The sequence below is a fragment of the Leptinotarsa decemlineata genome, unplaced genomic scaffold (genome assembly GCF_025532065.1).
Source record: "Leptinotarsa decemlineata unplaced genomic scaffold, Ldec_3_MD MMD2_tig00026282_RagTag_RagTag, whole genome shotgun sequence".
Classification (NCBI taxonomy): Eukaryota; Metazoa; Arthropoda; class Insecta; order Coleoptera; family Chrysomelidae; genus Leptinotarsa; species Leptinotarsa decemlineata.
In genome coordinates, this window is record NW_027412668.1 from 11,926,285 (window position 1) to 11,943,884 (window position 17,600).

The 17,600-nt window shown below is 35.2% G+C and overlaps 1 protein-coding gene, 1 long non-coding RNA gene and 1 other non-coding gene across 3 annotated transcripts; 2 read left to right on the plus strand and 1 right to left on the minus strand.

Annotated features, from left to right (window-relative positions):
• Positions 1 to 8,605: 8,605 nt before the first annotated feature.
• On the minus strand, positions 8,606 to 12,265 carry LOC111508466 (uncharacterized). The gene is made up of 3 exons (XR_012466735.1): positions 11,861 to 12,265; positions 8,998 to 9,171; positions 8,606 to 8,852 (listed from the first exon to the last, which is right to left on the minus strand). It is a non-coding gene; the product is annotated as an uncharacterized lncRNA (long non-coding RNA).
• On the plus strand, positions 11,182 to 11,254 carry TRNAK-CUU (transfer RNA lysine (anticodon CUU)). Its single transcript has one exon. It is a non-coding gene; the product is annotated as a tRNA-Lys (tRNA).
• Positions 12,266 to 13,412: 1,147 nt separating the features above from the next.
• Prosbeta7 (proteasome subunit beta type-4) lies at positions 13,413 to 16,389 on the plus strand. Its single transcript, XM_023163968.2, has 4 exons — positions 13,413 to 13,633; positions 13,688 to 13,894; positions 14,928 to 15,063; positions 15,982 to 16,389. The coding sequence occupies exons 1-4, from the start codon at positions 13,518 to 13,520 to the stop codon at positions 16,291 to 16,293; spliced, it is 771 nt and encodes a 256-aa protein (XP_023019736.1). The 5' UTR covers positions 13,413 to 13,517; the 3' UTR covers positions 16,294 to 16,389.
• Positions 16,390 to 17,600: the final 1,211 nt, after the last annotated feature.

The window sequence follows — 17,600 nt, forward strand, 5'->3', positions numbered from 1 at the left end:
ATTTGGCCGTATTTCAAAGAGTTCTTTCCGATAATAAACTTTCTCAATATTGTTAATAGCAACAAATTGTTGTACGCCATTGCTCAATTGGAATGTATTTGGAACTCTTTCATTTGTTTCTTACGCTACTTTTTTGTTATTTTTTTTAGTTCTTCTATGATAAGAGGACTATTACAATTGAGAAATGATTAAAAATGCTGTTTCTATTTCTCATTTTTATGTTAAAAGTGATATCTACATTATTACTACTAGTGAGTGCCATAACTGGATCTGTAGCAAATAAAAAACGGTAAATCGAACCACCAGTAACAAATGAGGCGACACAAGTGGCAATTCTGGGCCATGTTGAGCTTGACCATTTTTTGAGCACAAGAAATTCAGTATTTGTTTCCGGGGTGTCACGAACTAGCATTCGGCGTATTTTAACAACCCACAAAATGCATCCTTACAAGATTAAATTAACGCAAGAACTGAATGAAGATGATTTTGATCGACGTTTGCAATTTTGCGAGTTGGTTAGTGAACGAGCGGTGGAAAATCCACATTTTGTTTTCAACATTTGCTTCAGTGATGAATGTTCTTTTTTTCTAAATGGCACCACGATCACCAGACCTTTCGCCGTTAGATTTCTTTCTGTAGGGTCATTTGAAAAGCAGAATTTACTGCACTCCTCTTCACAAATGAATGTCGCCAAATCACTCCAGAAATGCTCCATAATGTTCGAGAACGTTTCCAGCAGAATCTCTATTATTGCATGGAAGCTGGAGGTGTCCATTTTGAGCATATGCTGACATAAGAATAAAGTAATTAACTTCAACTCTAAATTTAATATGGTTTGTCCAAATTGAAAAAAATGTACACCGTTGTTTAGAGAATTCCAAGATCTTTCAAACGATGTGCGACTCGCCCCCAGTTCCCTATTAAAATTCCAAAGGTTGTTCACCCCTCTACTCCGGGGTTGAAGTGACGACGCTGTAAATGAGAAAAAAATGTCCCCCTCTCAATAAAAATCGACCTGTCTGAGCTTTTTTTAGGATTTGCAAGATTAGTACCCAAAACCTCCATGTCAAGTTTTCGATGGCCCACCCATTCAACCTCAGCTTCTTGAATATATGTCCTGGCGTATTCCTTCACGGATGCTGAATTGTCATCCCGGGTATAAATCTGTTTCGACATTCGACGTTTCGGCAAGATCCCACTTGCTATATTCATGTGCTCTGCTTGATTGCTGAACTGAAACAAAGGAATTTCTGATGGTTCTCATTGGTTTATATGTTGTTTCAGAATTCATCCCATAGGGTTGAACGGTAGCCGGTTGGGTTGACGTGGATGGTTTGCTCCACTAATTTTCAGTCGACCGCTGTGTGAACCAGTGGTTCGAGCCGCAAGGCCAGACGATCGTTTAACTCGTGTTAGGAATCACATGTTAAAAGGTAAAACCTCGTTAGTCCTTAGTTCGCACAAGTTTCGACTTTTGAGAGTTGTCGTTCGTAGGGGGCGACAGCTGGTTAACAGAACATTTTTAAACAGGGTCTTCCGAACTTTAACAATGGCCATGCTGATGAAGCTACAGCTGTCAAATTAGTTGTCGTTTATTCAAATAATAAAATTGTTTTATCAAAATGAGTGTTCTGTTTGGACAACTCACCGCGCGCTTCGTCCATTTTACGATCGCTATAATCTTCCTAACCTAAAGGACTAATCGCAATGTGTTGAATAAGGTTCAGTCCACTGGTTCAGTAAACGATCGATCGATACCTGTAAATCGATGAAACGATCTGCCGAAAACATCGCCGCTGTCTGTGAGAGTGTGTAGGAGAATCCGAAGCCTTTCGTAGACTACAACTTTGCAAATTTTGCGTCGTGACTTGAGCCTGTACCTACCTGTACAAAATTCAACTGACCCAGGAACTGAAGGTGAACTACCATAGAAAACGAAGTGTGTTCGCTGAATCTGCTCTGGAGCAGTTGGCCACTGACCCTAATTTTCATCGAAAAATAATTTTCAGCGATTTTAGCGAAGAGGCCTATTTCTGGATGAATGGGTAGGTGAACAAACAAAATTATCGAACTTGGGATGATATCGATCCACATGAGATCCAAGAGCATCCAATACATCCCAAAAAAGTCACTGTCTGGTCTGGATTTTGGGCTGGCGGCGTCATTGGTCCATATTTCTTTGAGAACGACGTTGGCAAGGCCATCACTGTCAACGGCGAGCACTATAGGTCGATGATTACTAACTTCTTTTGGCCTGAATTGAACGACCAGGTAGGTAGGTCTAAAGTGAGTGGGTCTATTCGACCCTCCACCGCAACCCACAAGGGTTTATTGTGGCTCACACCTATTCACACTCGGCCAAATAAACCCAGCTTCTTAACGAAGCCGATTGGTTTGTATGGTGAGTGGTCTTTCAGGTCAGATAGTGAGAGTACGGATCTGCCGAACTTTAAGAACCTAATTCGGTCCCCAGCGGGACAGGCACAAAGTATATGCTCTGCTGTTTCATCATTTTTCAGACAGAGGCGACACACACTGTCTTCCGACAGTCCAAGTTTCTGCATATGATGATTCAAATGACAGTGACCTGTAAGAAAGCCTGTTAGACATCATTGTTCATCCCTACTTCAATCCAACAACTGTTTGGTATCAAGGGTATCGAAGGGTGAATAAACACCTTGGAGTGAGCCAATCCTGGAAGATTCTGCCAGAAGTCCATAAATCTTCTTACCATCCAGGTGTTCAATGTTCGTTTGGTAAAGCCTAAAGCGATGCCAATGGCAGGTTCTGGACCGACGAAGCCGCTTGCAGCACCCTCCTTTGCAAGCTTCATTGCCTTCCAGGCCAGTATGGCCAGGAATCCAGACCAGAGACAATCTGTTAAGTCTTCCTATCAAGGAGAGTCGTTTTTGGTAGTTTTCTACCAATTTAGACGTTGCTAGGTAGGAACCAAGGGCTTCCAACGCCGCTTGACTGTCCGAGAATATTATTATTGATTTGTGTATGGGGTTGGATTCTTCCAATCACTCCGCACACAATTCCACAGCGTAAATTTCCGCTTGAAATACAGTCGCATAAGTTCCTATACAGGTAGATAACTCTGTCCTGGGTCTGCGACTAAAAGCACCTGCACCAGAACCGGAAAGTGTTTTTGATCCACCTGTGAACCAAGTACTATCTGCTCTTTAATATTTCCTCCTCCCGGAGGATCCAGTCCTCTCTACTCGGGAATAGTACTTTATAGGGCAGTTTGTAGTTGACAGTTGGAAGCATAAAGTCAGAACGATGTTACTTCCAGTGTCAACTAATAGACTGTTGCACTCTGCATTAAATTGATTTGGCAATTGGCAATTGGCAATGTGCACAAGTCTATATGCAGTCCATCTAGCCTCTCTCTCCAGAAAAATGTGGAGAGGAGGTAGATCTAGAAGGATCTCCATGGCCGCTGACGGTGTGGTACTGATGGCACCACTGATAGCCTGTCTCTGTAAGCCAGAGAGCTTCGCTTGGGAAGTATTTTGTAAACCCTTCGGCCACCAAGGAATTGTACCATAAGTGATCATTGGTCTGACAATCATCACAAAAATCCAATGTATTTGTTTGGGACCTAAACTCCAAGCTTTACCACAAATCCTTCGACATGTCCATAGGGACAGTCTGGCTTTGTGTAAAACTTTTTCCAAGTGAGCGTTCCAGGTGAGTCTTTTATCTAGGACAATACCAAGATATTTCACCTCCGTTCCAAACGGAATGACCACACCATTGAGGGAAAGTGGCGTTAGATCGTCCAATTTTCTCCTCTTGGTGAAGGGGATTATCACAGTTTTGCTGGGGTTGATAGACATCTGCTCCCTCAGGCACCAATTGTGAACAAAGTCCAACGCGCTTTGGAGGATATTAAAAGCTACGCTTCCCGACGTGAACCTTGCCAGGATGACAAGGTCATCTGCATAAGCTTGCAGATCGACTTTTCTTCTGTCGAGGGCATCAAGCAGATTATCCACCGAGAGCGACCACAAAAGTACCCCACCTTGAGGGCAGCCCCTGGTGACCCTGAACCTGATAGCCTCGCCTTGAAGAGTTGTAGTTGCAGTTCTGTTTATTAGCATGGCATAGATCTAGCCAATTATGATCGTATGATCGATTCTATACCCCTCCTAGCCAGAGACAATTCTATGCTCCTTCAATATCAAGAAATACAGTAACCGCAATCTCCTCCTTGGGATATTTTCTCAAGGTTGTTTAATGCTGAATCTGTCGATTTGCCCATTTGATAAGCATACTGGTGATTATTTAGGACACCAACATGTGGTTTCAACAGGACGACTCTACATGCCACACAGTTCATGCCATGTGGAGGTGATGTGAGAGATCATGCGATTCGACTTCGTTAGACTTTCTCTTATGGGATTTTCTCAAGTCGAAGGTGTATGCGAATAATCCACAAACCACAGCGGTCTACAAACCCAACATAACTCATGCCATCGGCCAAATTCAGTCTGTTTTATGCGCCAGTCTTGAGAAATTGTTGTGTTGCTTTGTGAATGGTATGCTTTTCATATCCATTCTGCTGAAGAGAATTTTGTATTTCTTTTATTTTTTGATATTTCGTGTCTTCGTCTGTTAGGCGTTCAGATCTGGTGGTGTGTAAGATCAAGTGTGTTGGCTACCGCTTGTATTTGTGCAGGACGATAATGTGACTCTGAATTCAGGCACCTCTTGATGAGTATTGTTTCCTGTAGTCTGCTGAATTTCTCCGTTAGGTTTTCTTCTAACTAGTACGTCAAGAAAAGGTAACTCTTTCTTTCTTTCTATTTCTGTGGTGAACTGGACGGTTTCGTGGCATACCCAAACTCACTCCACGGAAAAATTCCGTTCACCACAAAAATAGAAAAAAAAGAGTTACTTTTTCTTGACGTACTAGTTAGAAGAAAAGCCAACGCGATTTTATATATGCTTTGGTTTTCTGGATTAACTTCATTTTTTGGGTTGTTCAAAGAATTTCTGGTTGTTTATAGGCTGTTTTAATGTTGTGTCATATTAGAATGCTTCCTATTTTATCTGTAACACCTCTGACTTACAGCAGGATGGCTTTGGTTTCCTTTGTGTTTGTTTCTTCTTTGTTTTTCATTTTATTTTGTTACTTTCTAAATTGAATATTACCGGAGTTTTTTCCCCAACACCAAACCGTTATTTGTACACCTCGACACGTGTTTCGATCATGAACTGGTCATCTTCAAGAGGAAGATGGCAGTTTGATCTTCCTCTTGAAGATGATCACTTGGTGACTGAAACGCGAGTCGGGGTGTTAAAATAACGGTTTGGTGTTGGGAAAAAGCTCCAGTAATATTCATTACTACACCAAAGGTTCCAAACAGTGCATCACAAGTACTTTCTGAATTGTATGTTTTTTATATCCATTCTTCTGAAGATCTTTTTGTATGGCTTTCGTAACTTGATATTTCTTGTCTTAGTCTGTTAGGCGTTTAGATTTGGATGTTTCCTGTAATCTATATGCTGAATTTATCCGTTGGGTTTTCTTATAACTAGTAAATCAAAAAAATCGAACTCGTTGTTTTTTTCTTTTTCTGTAGTGAACTTGATTTTCTCGTGGAGTGCGTTTATGTATGCCACAAAACGGTCAAGTTCTTCATATCCATGAGGTCAGGGCCTTGGTTTTGAAATACAACATGAATATATTGGAGATGACAGGTGATAAAGCGGAACCCATTGGAGCACCTACTGTCTGTCTATAGAGTCTAATATGTCCAATATGATGTTTTTCAGGAGCCTGATGAAATGCTATTGTTTCAGATCACGTCAGTTTTGAATTCAGTTAGAAAGCAGAGCACATTAATATACAGTGTCACCATTAAAGTGCGCACCATATGGTGCTTTGAATTTAACTTAAAATGATGCGGCCAACTGCGACCCACAGTGTTTGTCAAATTCAACTTTTTTTTTGAAAAAAATTGAAAAAGTGCATTTCTAGATCGAATTTAACAAAAAGTTACTTCAGAAAGTTGTGTCTACGGCAATTTTATATCCATATGCCAAATTTTATGCAACTAGGATAAAGTTAACGTTTTGCTTATTTTTGACAGAGAACCCCTTTATTTTAAAAAATAAGTTCGGTTAATTGTCATCAATTCATGTAAACATAACAAACTCATCATGGAGTTTAACTTTTCTGATACATTTTTACTTATACGGACATTTTTAGAGAGAAATTAAAAATGTGCTATAAAAATTTTAACATGACTGGTGCAAAGTTTCAATCACTTGGCTATTTTCTTGAACAAACGTCAGTACCTTCAATTTTGAAAAAGCAGACAACTCAAAAACTGCAATAAGTATTAATAAAATTACTAGAGTTGAAATTACATTAAAATTTCAATATTCAGTATTTACAGATTATTTATAAACACTAACTAGGGCGGTAAGGATGCTTAATCACGTGAATAAAATTTTTAAGTAGGTCTTGACAAACAAAATGCATGCTATGGTAGTGTCAAGTTGTTGATTTACTTGTCAAATTTTTAACAGTTATTGTTGCAATAATGTTGTCTCTTCAGGAAAGAATAGAAATAGTTTTAATATGTGGTGAGAATACACCATACCGGAAAGTAGCTAACATTTTTAATGAACGGCATCCAGGAAAAAATGTTCAACATACTACTGTGTCAAGGAGAATGTCGAAATTCAGAGAAACAGGATCCGTAGCAAATCAATTTAAGAAAAAGCACACTCCAAGTAAATATAATGAGGAGGCCCAACTTAATATTTGTTTAAAAGTTATTGAACACGGGCAAACAAGCATAACCGATATTATAAAAACTACCGATTACAAGAAAGTGTGAAAAATTTTATTAAAGAATTATTATTAAAGAATTATTATCAACACACGAGATTTTGATGTCCCTTTGAGGTTTTCATTCTGGTTTCAAGGAGAGAGAGAAAAAAATGTAAAGTTTCCGTATAAAATTTTATGGACAGATGAGGCAACGTAAATACTTGAAATTTCATCAAAATTACGAGTAAAATGTAAAAATATATATCATCACTTAGAGTAGGTACGTTAATTTGTGGCTGTTACAAAAAATTAAAAAAAAGTATGCATATATAACTCATACAGACATTGTAATATTCGTCAAGTGAATATAGGGGATTTCCAATCAGATAATCCTTCAAAGTTCGTTTGAAGATACTAAAAAAAAAATAAAAAACATGTTTTTCTATAAACCAGCTATCGCACCCCTACGAACGACAACCCTCAAAAGTCGAAACTTGTGCGAGCTGAGGACTAACGAGGTCTTACCTTTCAACGTGTGATTCCTAACACGGTATTGCTAACCTAACCCAACTCATGGTATTGATTTCTTTGAAATTTGGAGGCAGTGCATTATATATTTTTATACAGTTATAGTACGGACCTTTCCCGAATAGACTTGTTCTATGTATATAGTGGAATGCGTAGATGTTTACTTCCTCTAGTAATATACCATATTGAAAAATGTATTGATTATTTGCAGGAATTTTGTGCTGGTATTTTTGAGCCAATATTGCAATATTTCATATGTAGGAAAAATCTGTCATAATTCACAAGTTAAAATATAATTGTCTGCAAGAGTTATCATTTTTCAGGTTAAGCATAGTTCTTATGAGTTTTTTTCAGACAGATGAATATATCCTTAAATGTTGGTGCATGATACCAAAATATTACGCTATAATCAATCACTGAATGGACATAAGCGAAATAAAATATTTTGATATTGTTAATACTTATGTGATCCCTGAGGTATCTTATGACACAACAAGCTGACGTTAATTCACTCATTACTGCTTTTACCTGATCAGTCCAACGCAATTCTTTATCTATCACAATCCCTAAAAATTTGGAGGAAAATGTTTCATCCATTTCGAAATTGTCTATATTGATATATAGTGGGGGCTTCCGTACCGTTTCTGAAATATATATAATTGGTTTTATCATTATTGATTATAAGATATTTCTTTTCACACCACTCAACAACTCGAGACACTGTTACATTAGATGTTTCATTTCACGTATAAATATCCCTCTCTGACACAACAACTGAGATGTCAGCGAACAGAAAAACTGAGCTGATGTCTATTTGGGGACTTATGTCGTTGATAAATATCAAGAAAAGAATTGGACCAAGTATGGAACCCTGAGGCACTCCTATGACAGTTTGTACTTTTTCGGAGTAGTATACCAAAGATTTGAAATTATTTTCAGATGTTTGTGTTCGGTTGCTGAGGTAAGATTTTATAAGATCATTGGCTTTTCCTCTAACATCATAGCGCTCTAGTTTTAGCATGGTGTTAATATGATTAATGAGGTATTCAATGAAAATATTAGGAAAGCAGTGAAAAAAGAGTTCAATGACATTGTGCTTAGCATTGATCCAGCAGAAAGAAAGAGATTTTATTTAATTTGATTTGAATCATGATTGCCCTATTCTCAGCACTGTTGGACAGTAGAAGTCATCTGGTGTGCTGTATCTGTTTTCGATCCATGAGGACATCACTGATGTTTTTTCTTATGCTTTCTAGAAACTTTTTTATGAAATGAAATAAATGATCGTATAGAAATATAATATAATCTAGATATTTCTTATGGTATCGTATACATTAGGAAGTACTTGGCACACTTATAATGGTATCGTCCCTTGTTTCTTCTTCGTGTCCTTCATTATGATCTTGCAATAGTCCAACATCCTCGCTTTTTTGATAAACAATAGCATAGTACATTAAAACAATTCCACTCCTCATCAAAATGAATGACCATACAATAGATATAATCTCACTACTAGCTGGTGGTAGCATAGCTGGAAAAACAAAATATTTTTTGTGACCGGCATAAAATATACTGTTATTCAATATTACTCTCATAATTTATTTAATCTCAAATATTATGACAGACATAAATCTGTCATCAAGTATCGGCCAATTTCATCACATATTTCAACTTACGTGTTTTATAGAAAGCTTGAATCGTAATGTGGTATCCCAAGTTCAACAAGCCAAGGGTAGCCGACACTATGGCTAAGCGACATATTTTTCTCAAATCGTCCCGATTATACCAAAGATGCAGTATTTTTCGTCTCTTCAAGAATATAATAAAAAATGTAACAGCATCAGTTGTTCCTGAAATGAGTATTAAAATACTTATAATTTAAACTACATATAATTTCAGTAGAGATAAACAGTGCATGAACCCATTTGTTTTGAATATTTGTCGCACTGATGCAGTTAATTCGATGAATTTTTTATGGCAAAGTCCTATGAGATTACATAGAAAGTGTTAATTCCGGGAGTCTATATGGAATTTTTATATGAAACGATTAACTTCAACGTTACTCTACAACATATATGAAACCCTGGTGTGGGATAGGTTTTGTTTCAACTACAGAAAAGTTCCAATTTGTGAAGAAAACCCCAGCGAACAAGAAGCAATCCGGGTACCAAATAGAACTAGAACAAAAATTAAAATTCCTTAATTGAAATAAAATTTGAAATATCCAACACTCTCGTTGCCAAATTAGTTTTGCGAAATAGGGGTTGAGCGTTTATTAAATTATGTTTAACAATGGTGTTTGCCTAAACAATTGGTAACGTTTTCTCAGAACTCAGAATTAATAGTAATAGAAAGTAATAGATTTTTAAGTATCCAAGGGCCTACCGCGGACAAAATTTTTGCTGAAAATCTATTACTTTTGGAGGCCAATTTACGTTAAATCGACCATATCTAGATTTCTTTTATAGCACATTGTTTTCCGGGTTGGTTATTATATTCATTTGTCATTAGTGTCAGTCAATACTCTCCCACACACACACACAGTTGTCACCTTGATTATTCGATACACTTGCTTTCGTAGTATATCAGTGAACAAACTGAAAATAAAACTCAAAAATGGAAAATACGATCACCAGTACATTCAGAACTGATCCTAATGGCAATCATATAGAGTAATCAAGTCAAAAAAATAAAATGAACTGAAATTGTTTCATATGATTCATTGATTTTTAGTCCGGAATCAATTTTAGTGTGGTTACCTGCGGATTACATTGACTCTCGAAGAGAGTTTCTTGGTACCAATTTATGGAAGCTAATAAAATATCTTCAGTGTTCCACAGTGTTTCCACTGAAAACGTTTCAATAAATCATTCACTAAATAACTGCTCTTTCCGCATGACTTGATTTATTTGAAAAAATATACGAAAACGAAAATAGATATTGCCTTGGCTAATGTATAGGTAACACTTTTCTGTTTAAAAATCTGTTTTTCCGTTAACCAGCTTTTGTGATCTGTTGTATTCATTACAATTTATATTTGTGTTCTGTGCAACGACACGAATCAGGAACAAATTTTAAATTTTCATTACTTTATGGCACAGAACACCCATAGATCATGTGTTATGTGACCATTAATCTGTACAAATCTCTTTTTGGTAAAGATTAATAGGTTACAGAATTTTTCGATTGTAAGTAACGATGTAATTAATACACACGTCCCAAGAGTATCGGATCTATTACAATAGTAATGGCATAGGCGATCCCGAGTTTCAAACACACATTTACTGCAGAACCCCCAATAACCTTCGCATTATGAGATGACAAATAAATGTAAGGGAAGCACTTCACTCGAATGAATTTCACTCGTATGAAATGGAAATTCTTCAACAGGTTTATGACGATAATTTCGACAGAAGAATTGAATTTTATGAAACATTGGCAGATTTAATAAGTGAAAAAACCTCAATATTTGCTTTACTGATGAATGTACGTTTTTTTCTTAATGGGCATGTTAACGAACAATATTGTCGCTTCTGAGCGATGAAAATCCGCGACTTTTCAGGGAAGTTTATGCAGTATCCTGAGAAAAAGTATATTTGAGCTGGTATTCTTGGGAATGCTATTACTGGACCATTATTCCTTTAGGATAACCCAATTAATGGGCCCTACTCCTACTCAAATCTGCTTGAAAAAAAAATAGACACATTAATAACAACTAGTTTGGAAAATCAAATTGATGCGGTGGAATAATTATGAATTTTGGACTTTTTCAAATTTACACCGAGTCGAATATCTCAAAGTGAAGTAAATACATACCATCGTTAACGTGAACAATGGCATTCCCAACAATTTCTGTATAAGCCCGGCTAGCTCAGTCGGTAGAGCATGAGACTCTTAATCTCAGGGTCGTGGGTTCGAGCCCCACGTTGGGCGAAGTTTTTTTTTTGATTTAACAAAGTGAGATAATACTTTCTGAAAATTTGGCCGATTATTTATTTTTCTTTCCTCGGAAAAGAACAAGCAACTGTTGAATAATTGTCAACGGTGAATTAAACAATCTAGTGATTATAATGTTAGTGTTGTTTCAATTTACTGACTGTGCATATTTTCAGAAAAGAAAGTAAACTATCAAGAAAATCAAACTATAAATCATATATTACAAAATATTTCGTTAGTTGAATTAGGAGTAACAAATCTCAACACAGTATTAATTGAGAATCAAATGCCCGGCTTTACACAAAATAATTCACTAATTACTACTTTTATAACGATTTATACCTATCATAGGTATGTTAGTTTAGGTCGGTATATATGAACGATAACAGTATCGACAACAAGAAATGTAAAATAATCAATTTTTTTTTCCAGAAAGGGTAAATATTGTTTTTCGATATATAACCTCTGTTGTGACTGACTATAAATTAAATTGACCAATATTCTTAATTTCGGAAATACTATGTGAACATTTTCTTTAAATGTATATCTAAAAATAATAAACACAGATAAAAGGTAACATGAAATAATAAAGTATGTACCTACCTGAAAGTAATCCCAGTACAGCCGATGGATAGTTTTTCAATAGCAGAAAAGCTATGAAAGCAGAATAGCCAAATATACTGCACAATCCTGTCCAAAACAAGTGAAAAATCATTGTAACATTTTCAACACTAGTGAGTTCGTATACTTGAAAACGACATGAAGAGAAGAAAAACAAATAAACAATGCAAATGTATCAGTGTATTGTCAATTGTGTTTATTCTACTTCTCAGTTTGTACCTACTACTTCGGATCGTCCAAAATCAGTGCAACAGTTGTGAACTGTTTTTGGATTTACGCGATATGTTCTGTATTCCACGACTAATTTTGATTATCATAAACAGTTCCAACATAATAGCATAAACCACAACATGCCTATATATTGGGTTGTTAGATCGTCACTGCAGTCTGACTCTGACTTGACATTCTGCAAGGTCAGAGACAGGGCCGCTTCAAGGTGTAGTTTCATGGGCGGCAACTTCTGCAAAAGCAGTGGAATTGGACATATTTTACTGTTTTAGCAGCAACTGCCGTAAAGTTTGAATAGACGTCACACCACATCAGTGTCTGTTTTTGAGTTCGTTGAGATTTTGTTATATTTGAATACAATAATGTTCATAAATAATAAATTTTGAAGAGGTGGGTCGAAGTGGACGTTGAGAGTATTTCGGCGCAATTTCTGAAATATGGAATAAATGTTATCTGTCATTCATAATTAATTTCTAATTTCTTAACTTATTCCATTATTCAATCTCATAAGTAATCAATGGAATAACTACTTACACATAATGAAGTAAATTCAAAAGTAACGTAAATGTAGAGTATAATCTAGTGCGCAATTAGACATGACATTTTCAAAATTGACAGTGTAATATGTGATAGAAAATCATGTACCTGAAATGACTTTTGAATTCTTCATCTCAATAACAATGAAATGCATTCTCATAATCGATAATACGTGGCATAAGTTTTCGGTTCTCACGAGTATAATTTTATAAAGTTGCATTTCATTCTTCATCTGAACTAGATGAACTACTTTCTGTAGCACCATTGAGACGCATCTACAAATCTCCAATTTGTTTAATGATTTATACTACTTTTTCAATATAAATAAAGTTATTTTTCAATTATTGAAAGTTATTGTTAAGGTTCACGTAATCTCATTAAAACTTCCTACTTCATGGACGCCCAAAACGTTCCATAATCTATTCCACTTGAGTTTACGACAGTAACGTTTGCAGGCAAGTGGAACGGGAAAAACTTTTGGTTGTTATTCATTTGAAGAAAATGACAACTGACAGCAAATAAACTATATGAAAATATGCCGTACAAGTATGAACGCTCAATGCAATGGTCATTTTGATATTTTGCAATTCGCTAATATTCAGATAAGCATGAACGGGATCTTCATTTCCACAGATAAAAACCCAGAATTTCACATTATCTCTTATCTTTAATTTCGTCAACAGTATAATCACAGACTACAGAAACAAATCAGTATTCTGTGAGTATAATGCTAACTTGTATCTCTACTAGACAGTTGACAGTTAACACTTGACATTTTTAATTTGACAGTTTCGATTCAATTAGTTCTGTTTCTCAAATAGAAACTTGAAAGTCATTCAAATCATAACTCAGTTTTTTAAATTATATTAGGAAAATGTTCAGTTCACTGTCTGATGCACCACCCCTTTGGAATAATGGCCCAGCACCAGGATCTTTTTACAATTTTCCAGGCCACCAAGTGAAACCCAATGATTATTTCACACATACTCAGTAAGTTAACCAAACTTTTTGAATGAATTGCATTAAACCTTTAATGTTCTGTAGGTCTCCAGTTACAACGGCAACTTCTATCGTCGCAATTGCGTACGACAAAGGGGTTTTGATAGCAGGAGATCTTTTGGCTTCTTATGGATCTTTGGCACGATATAGAAATTGTCCCAGAGTGATTGAAGTCAACTCCAATATTATACTGGGAGCTGGTGGTGATTACGCTGATTTCCAATATGTCAAATCATTCATAGATCAGAAAATGTAAGTAATATTTCTTTCGAAATGTTATGAAGTAGGCTGATACTTCCTGAACATCCATATATTTTTCAAATGCCTTCAACTTCGCCTTTGATAAATTTGCTCACAAAATATTGTTGACAAAAGTTGTTTCAGATCAAACCATACCTCAATAACTTGAGTCACAGACTTTCATGACATTAGTTAGTGTTCCTTAAAGAAATGATTTAAGGCTACTTTCTTTTTTTGTTATCTGTCAGTGACATCAGAAATAATTTAATACTTAAGTATTTATTTGACTGCCGGCTACTTGAGACTGATACGACTGCTCAATAGATTGGTGCAAAAAATCCATTAGTATACATTGAAAACAAAATTTATGGATTATAATAAAATATTCATTCGAACTTGAAGGGTTAAAAATTGATTGGATGTAACTAAAACTTTTGGTACATATTTTGACTAGCTGTAAAAATCATGATTAGAGTATGTATATATGTCTCACACACACACGTGTTCAGCAACATATTTTGAAATATGTCATTTACAAAGTTGGAGTTTTTGGATAAGACATTGAAAAAGATCACTTGTCAAATAGATTTTCACTCTCATCATTACAAAATCATAGGACCTGACATGCAATTATATTCATCTACAAACTCATTGCTTGTATAGAGTTATTAACTCAATTTAATTTTTGAACAGCAAAAATTGAATTATGTTTCTATTTAACTGAAACAAGAACCAAAAGCATCATTGATTCATAAAAAAATTATTCATTGATAACTCTTGCCCAGATCCTCTATTGGAGGAGATCTTATTTAGTACATTCAAGTTGAAAATAATAACCAGTTGAATGAAACTCTTATTGTGTCTGACAAAACACTTATTTGCAGCACTGATTAGGCGTGTCTTTACACAGCTGAAGAAAACGTGTTGCGTTTTTGTCAACACTTTTGATTTTTCAAATTGAACTAGGTTTTTACTTCACAGTTTTTATGATTGAAGATCAAAAGTTTTAGATGAAGAAAATTGTCACACTCAATTTTTTTTTCAGAATCGATGAAGAATGTTTGGACGATGGTTTGAAATTCAAACCCAAGTCAATGTATTGTTGGCTTACAAGGATTATGTACCAGAGAAGGAGCAAATTTGATCCTTTCTGGAATAATCTTGTGATTGGTGGAATTCAGGTGAGGAAATCAGTCTCTTATTGTAATTTATATGTTGAAAACGAATATACTATGATACGTGTATTTCCCTGATTTCTACATTTAACCATCACTTAAGAAAATGAACAATGGAACCTTTGAGGCGATTCTTATGCCGTTACTGCATTCCAAGAGTAATTCTGTTTTTCCACGTTTCCATTTTCATTTGCAATCTGTCGTTTTACTTGCTAGGCTCTCAAAGTTGCTGCCCCATCTTTTTGCAATGTTATTTCTTTTCCTTTTTGAGTGCTTACTGTTGATGTTGGATTATTAGCCACTAGCACTTCTGTTCATCTTATGTTTTCTAGGTTCTTTTTCTCACCTTCTTTCCCTTGACTTAATTAGAAGTAATATTTTTGGAAGATTTGACCACTTGTTGCTTTTGTTTTTACTTAATATTTCAGAGTTTTCTAGCTCCACTTTCCTTAAGTTTTTTTGTTTTCCAGAAACCTCATTTCCAAATCTACCTGCACTATTTTTATAACTACCTTCATCGATTCGTAGTTTTTTGTAAAATTGTTTAGTGACAATCTTGCAATGTCTTGAAAATATAATATTATTTTCCATCTACGGCTATTGCCAAAGAGTAGTGGTGACTAGTTTTTTAATCTGTGCTGTCCTCTTTTGTTCAGGGTTTTAGTTTTCAAAAATAAGCCCAGTGGTGAGGAATCATACTCTCAATAGTTTTTGGCAGGAGTTACATGTCTGAGTCATAAATATCATTTATAATTTATTCTCTAATTATCTGGGAAGCTTTCTATACCCCATACCATTTCGGATTTTTGATACTGACAGCCTAGATTGGGTACACTGTACAAGTCTTAGAACAAATGGCCCATGTTTATTATATTTTATTCTCTCGTTTTGTTGAATAAATAAAAAAAAAATGTATACCGGCAGGATGGTGAACCCTTCCTTGGGACTGTAGACAAACTAGGAACAGCCTATGTCGATAAGGCAATTTGTACTGGATATGGAGCACATATTGCACTTCCAATGCTTCGTGACGCAATGGATAAAAAACCAAACCTCAATCAAGCTGAAGCCAGAGCCCTCGTAGAAAAGTGTTTGGAAGTTTTGTTCTACAGAGATGCCAGGAGCTTTCCCAAATATCAGTTGGGCATCATTGATAAAGATGAAGGTGTTAAGATCGAGGGACCACTTTCAGTAAAACAGAATTGGTCAATTGGTACTATCATCAAATCTGTCTAGTATAAGAATAATTTTAAGATGTGATTTTTTTATATTTGAATTCATTTTTGGATAATTGTAAAAGTGAAATCAATCAATATTAAATTCTTCCTAATACCTGTATTTTTTATAACAAAAAACACATGCTTCATAGCTTCGAATGGAACTGGCCGATAATTGACAGACCATATCACAACTCACTTATATACTTTATAGTGATTAATTATCACATATTCATTCATCCAGAGGTACTAAATATGATTATCTGGTAACTATCATCAGAGTAGAATTATTGAAATCAAGTTTGACATTGACAATTTTTGAATTTATCAATTTCTATACTTTACAGAATGAAGTTAAAAACCTTTCCTCTGAAAATGGAGAGTTTTGAGTTCATAATTAAACTCTTGTCCCTGTGTATGGATGGGAGAAGAATACTTTGGATTAATTTTTCATTCCGTAAACTGTTTCTATGTCAATAAATTGATGGATATAGACGTTACTAAAACGTAGTAGGAAATCATCATGAAAAATGAGAAATGAAACTCAATTTTCTTACCACTTTTATTCATAACTATCATTACTGCAGTTTCGTTCTATGGGGACATTTTCAAACTTATACGACACTAGTTTGAAAATATCTTTATAGGACAGTAATGTAAGTTGCAAATAAAAGTAGTATAAAACAGAAAGTAACTCTATGTGTGCTTTAATAGTTTTCTAGTTTGACGTATCTATTACAGCGGTCATGAATCACACAATTTATAAACTCCGTCATGTTTTACATAGGTCAGACTGAAAGAACATCCAAAAAACACATGAAAGAACATAGAAACAGTTTTCAGCATAAAAAATCAATTCAACGTATGCTACCATGAATTCAAAACCCTTCATTTCCAAAAGAAAATGTTAAGTCCTTTTTCTGGAAAATATGGAAATTGATAAATTGGAAAATTGTAAATCTTCAATGAACGATCAAATTGATTAAATAACTTTTCTTTGATGAATCTTTTCTTACCAGATAATCATACTTAGTTTCCCTAGAATAATTAATATGTAATGATTGAAAAAATAATAAAAAATGAAACAAGAGTGGACTGCAATAATTGTGGCATAAAGCGAACTTCCCGCACAAATCCCTGCTTTTGAAGGGGCCTCTTTCTTGGATTGTTTTTTCTTCAACTTCACTGGATTGCACAACAAAACGGGAAGTTAACCAAAGTTACCAAACAGTCTAAGATGGCACAGAGTCTAGAGCACACACGACGAAATAAATAATTAGGAAAAAAATTTTAAAAAAATATATATATATATATATATATATATAC

Coding starts and splice junctions, on each gene's coding strand:
- Prosbeta7 (XM_023163968.2), top strand. CDS start 13,518: ATGTTCAGTTCACTGTCTGATGCACCACCCCTTTGGAATAATGGCCCA. Junction 13,634..13,687: donor GATTATTTCACACATACTCA/GTAAGTTAACCA, acceptor AATGTTCTGTAG/GTCTCCAGTTACAACGGCAA. Junction 13,895..14,927: donor TCATTCATAGATCAGAAAAT/GTAAGTAATATT, acceptor TTTTTTTTTCAG/AATCGATGAAGAATGTTTGG.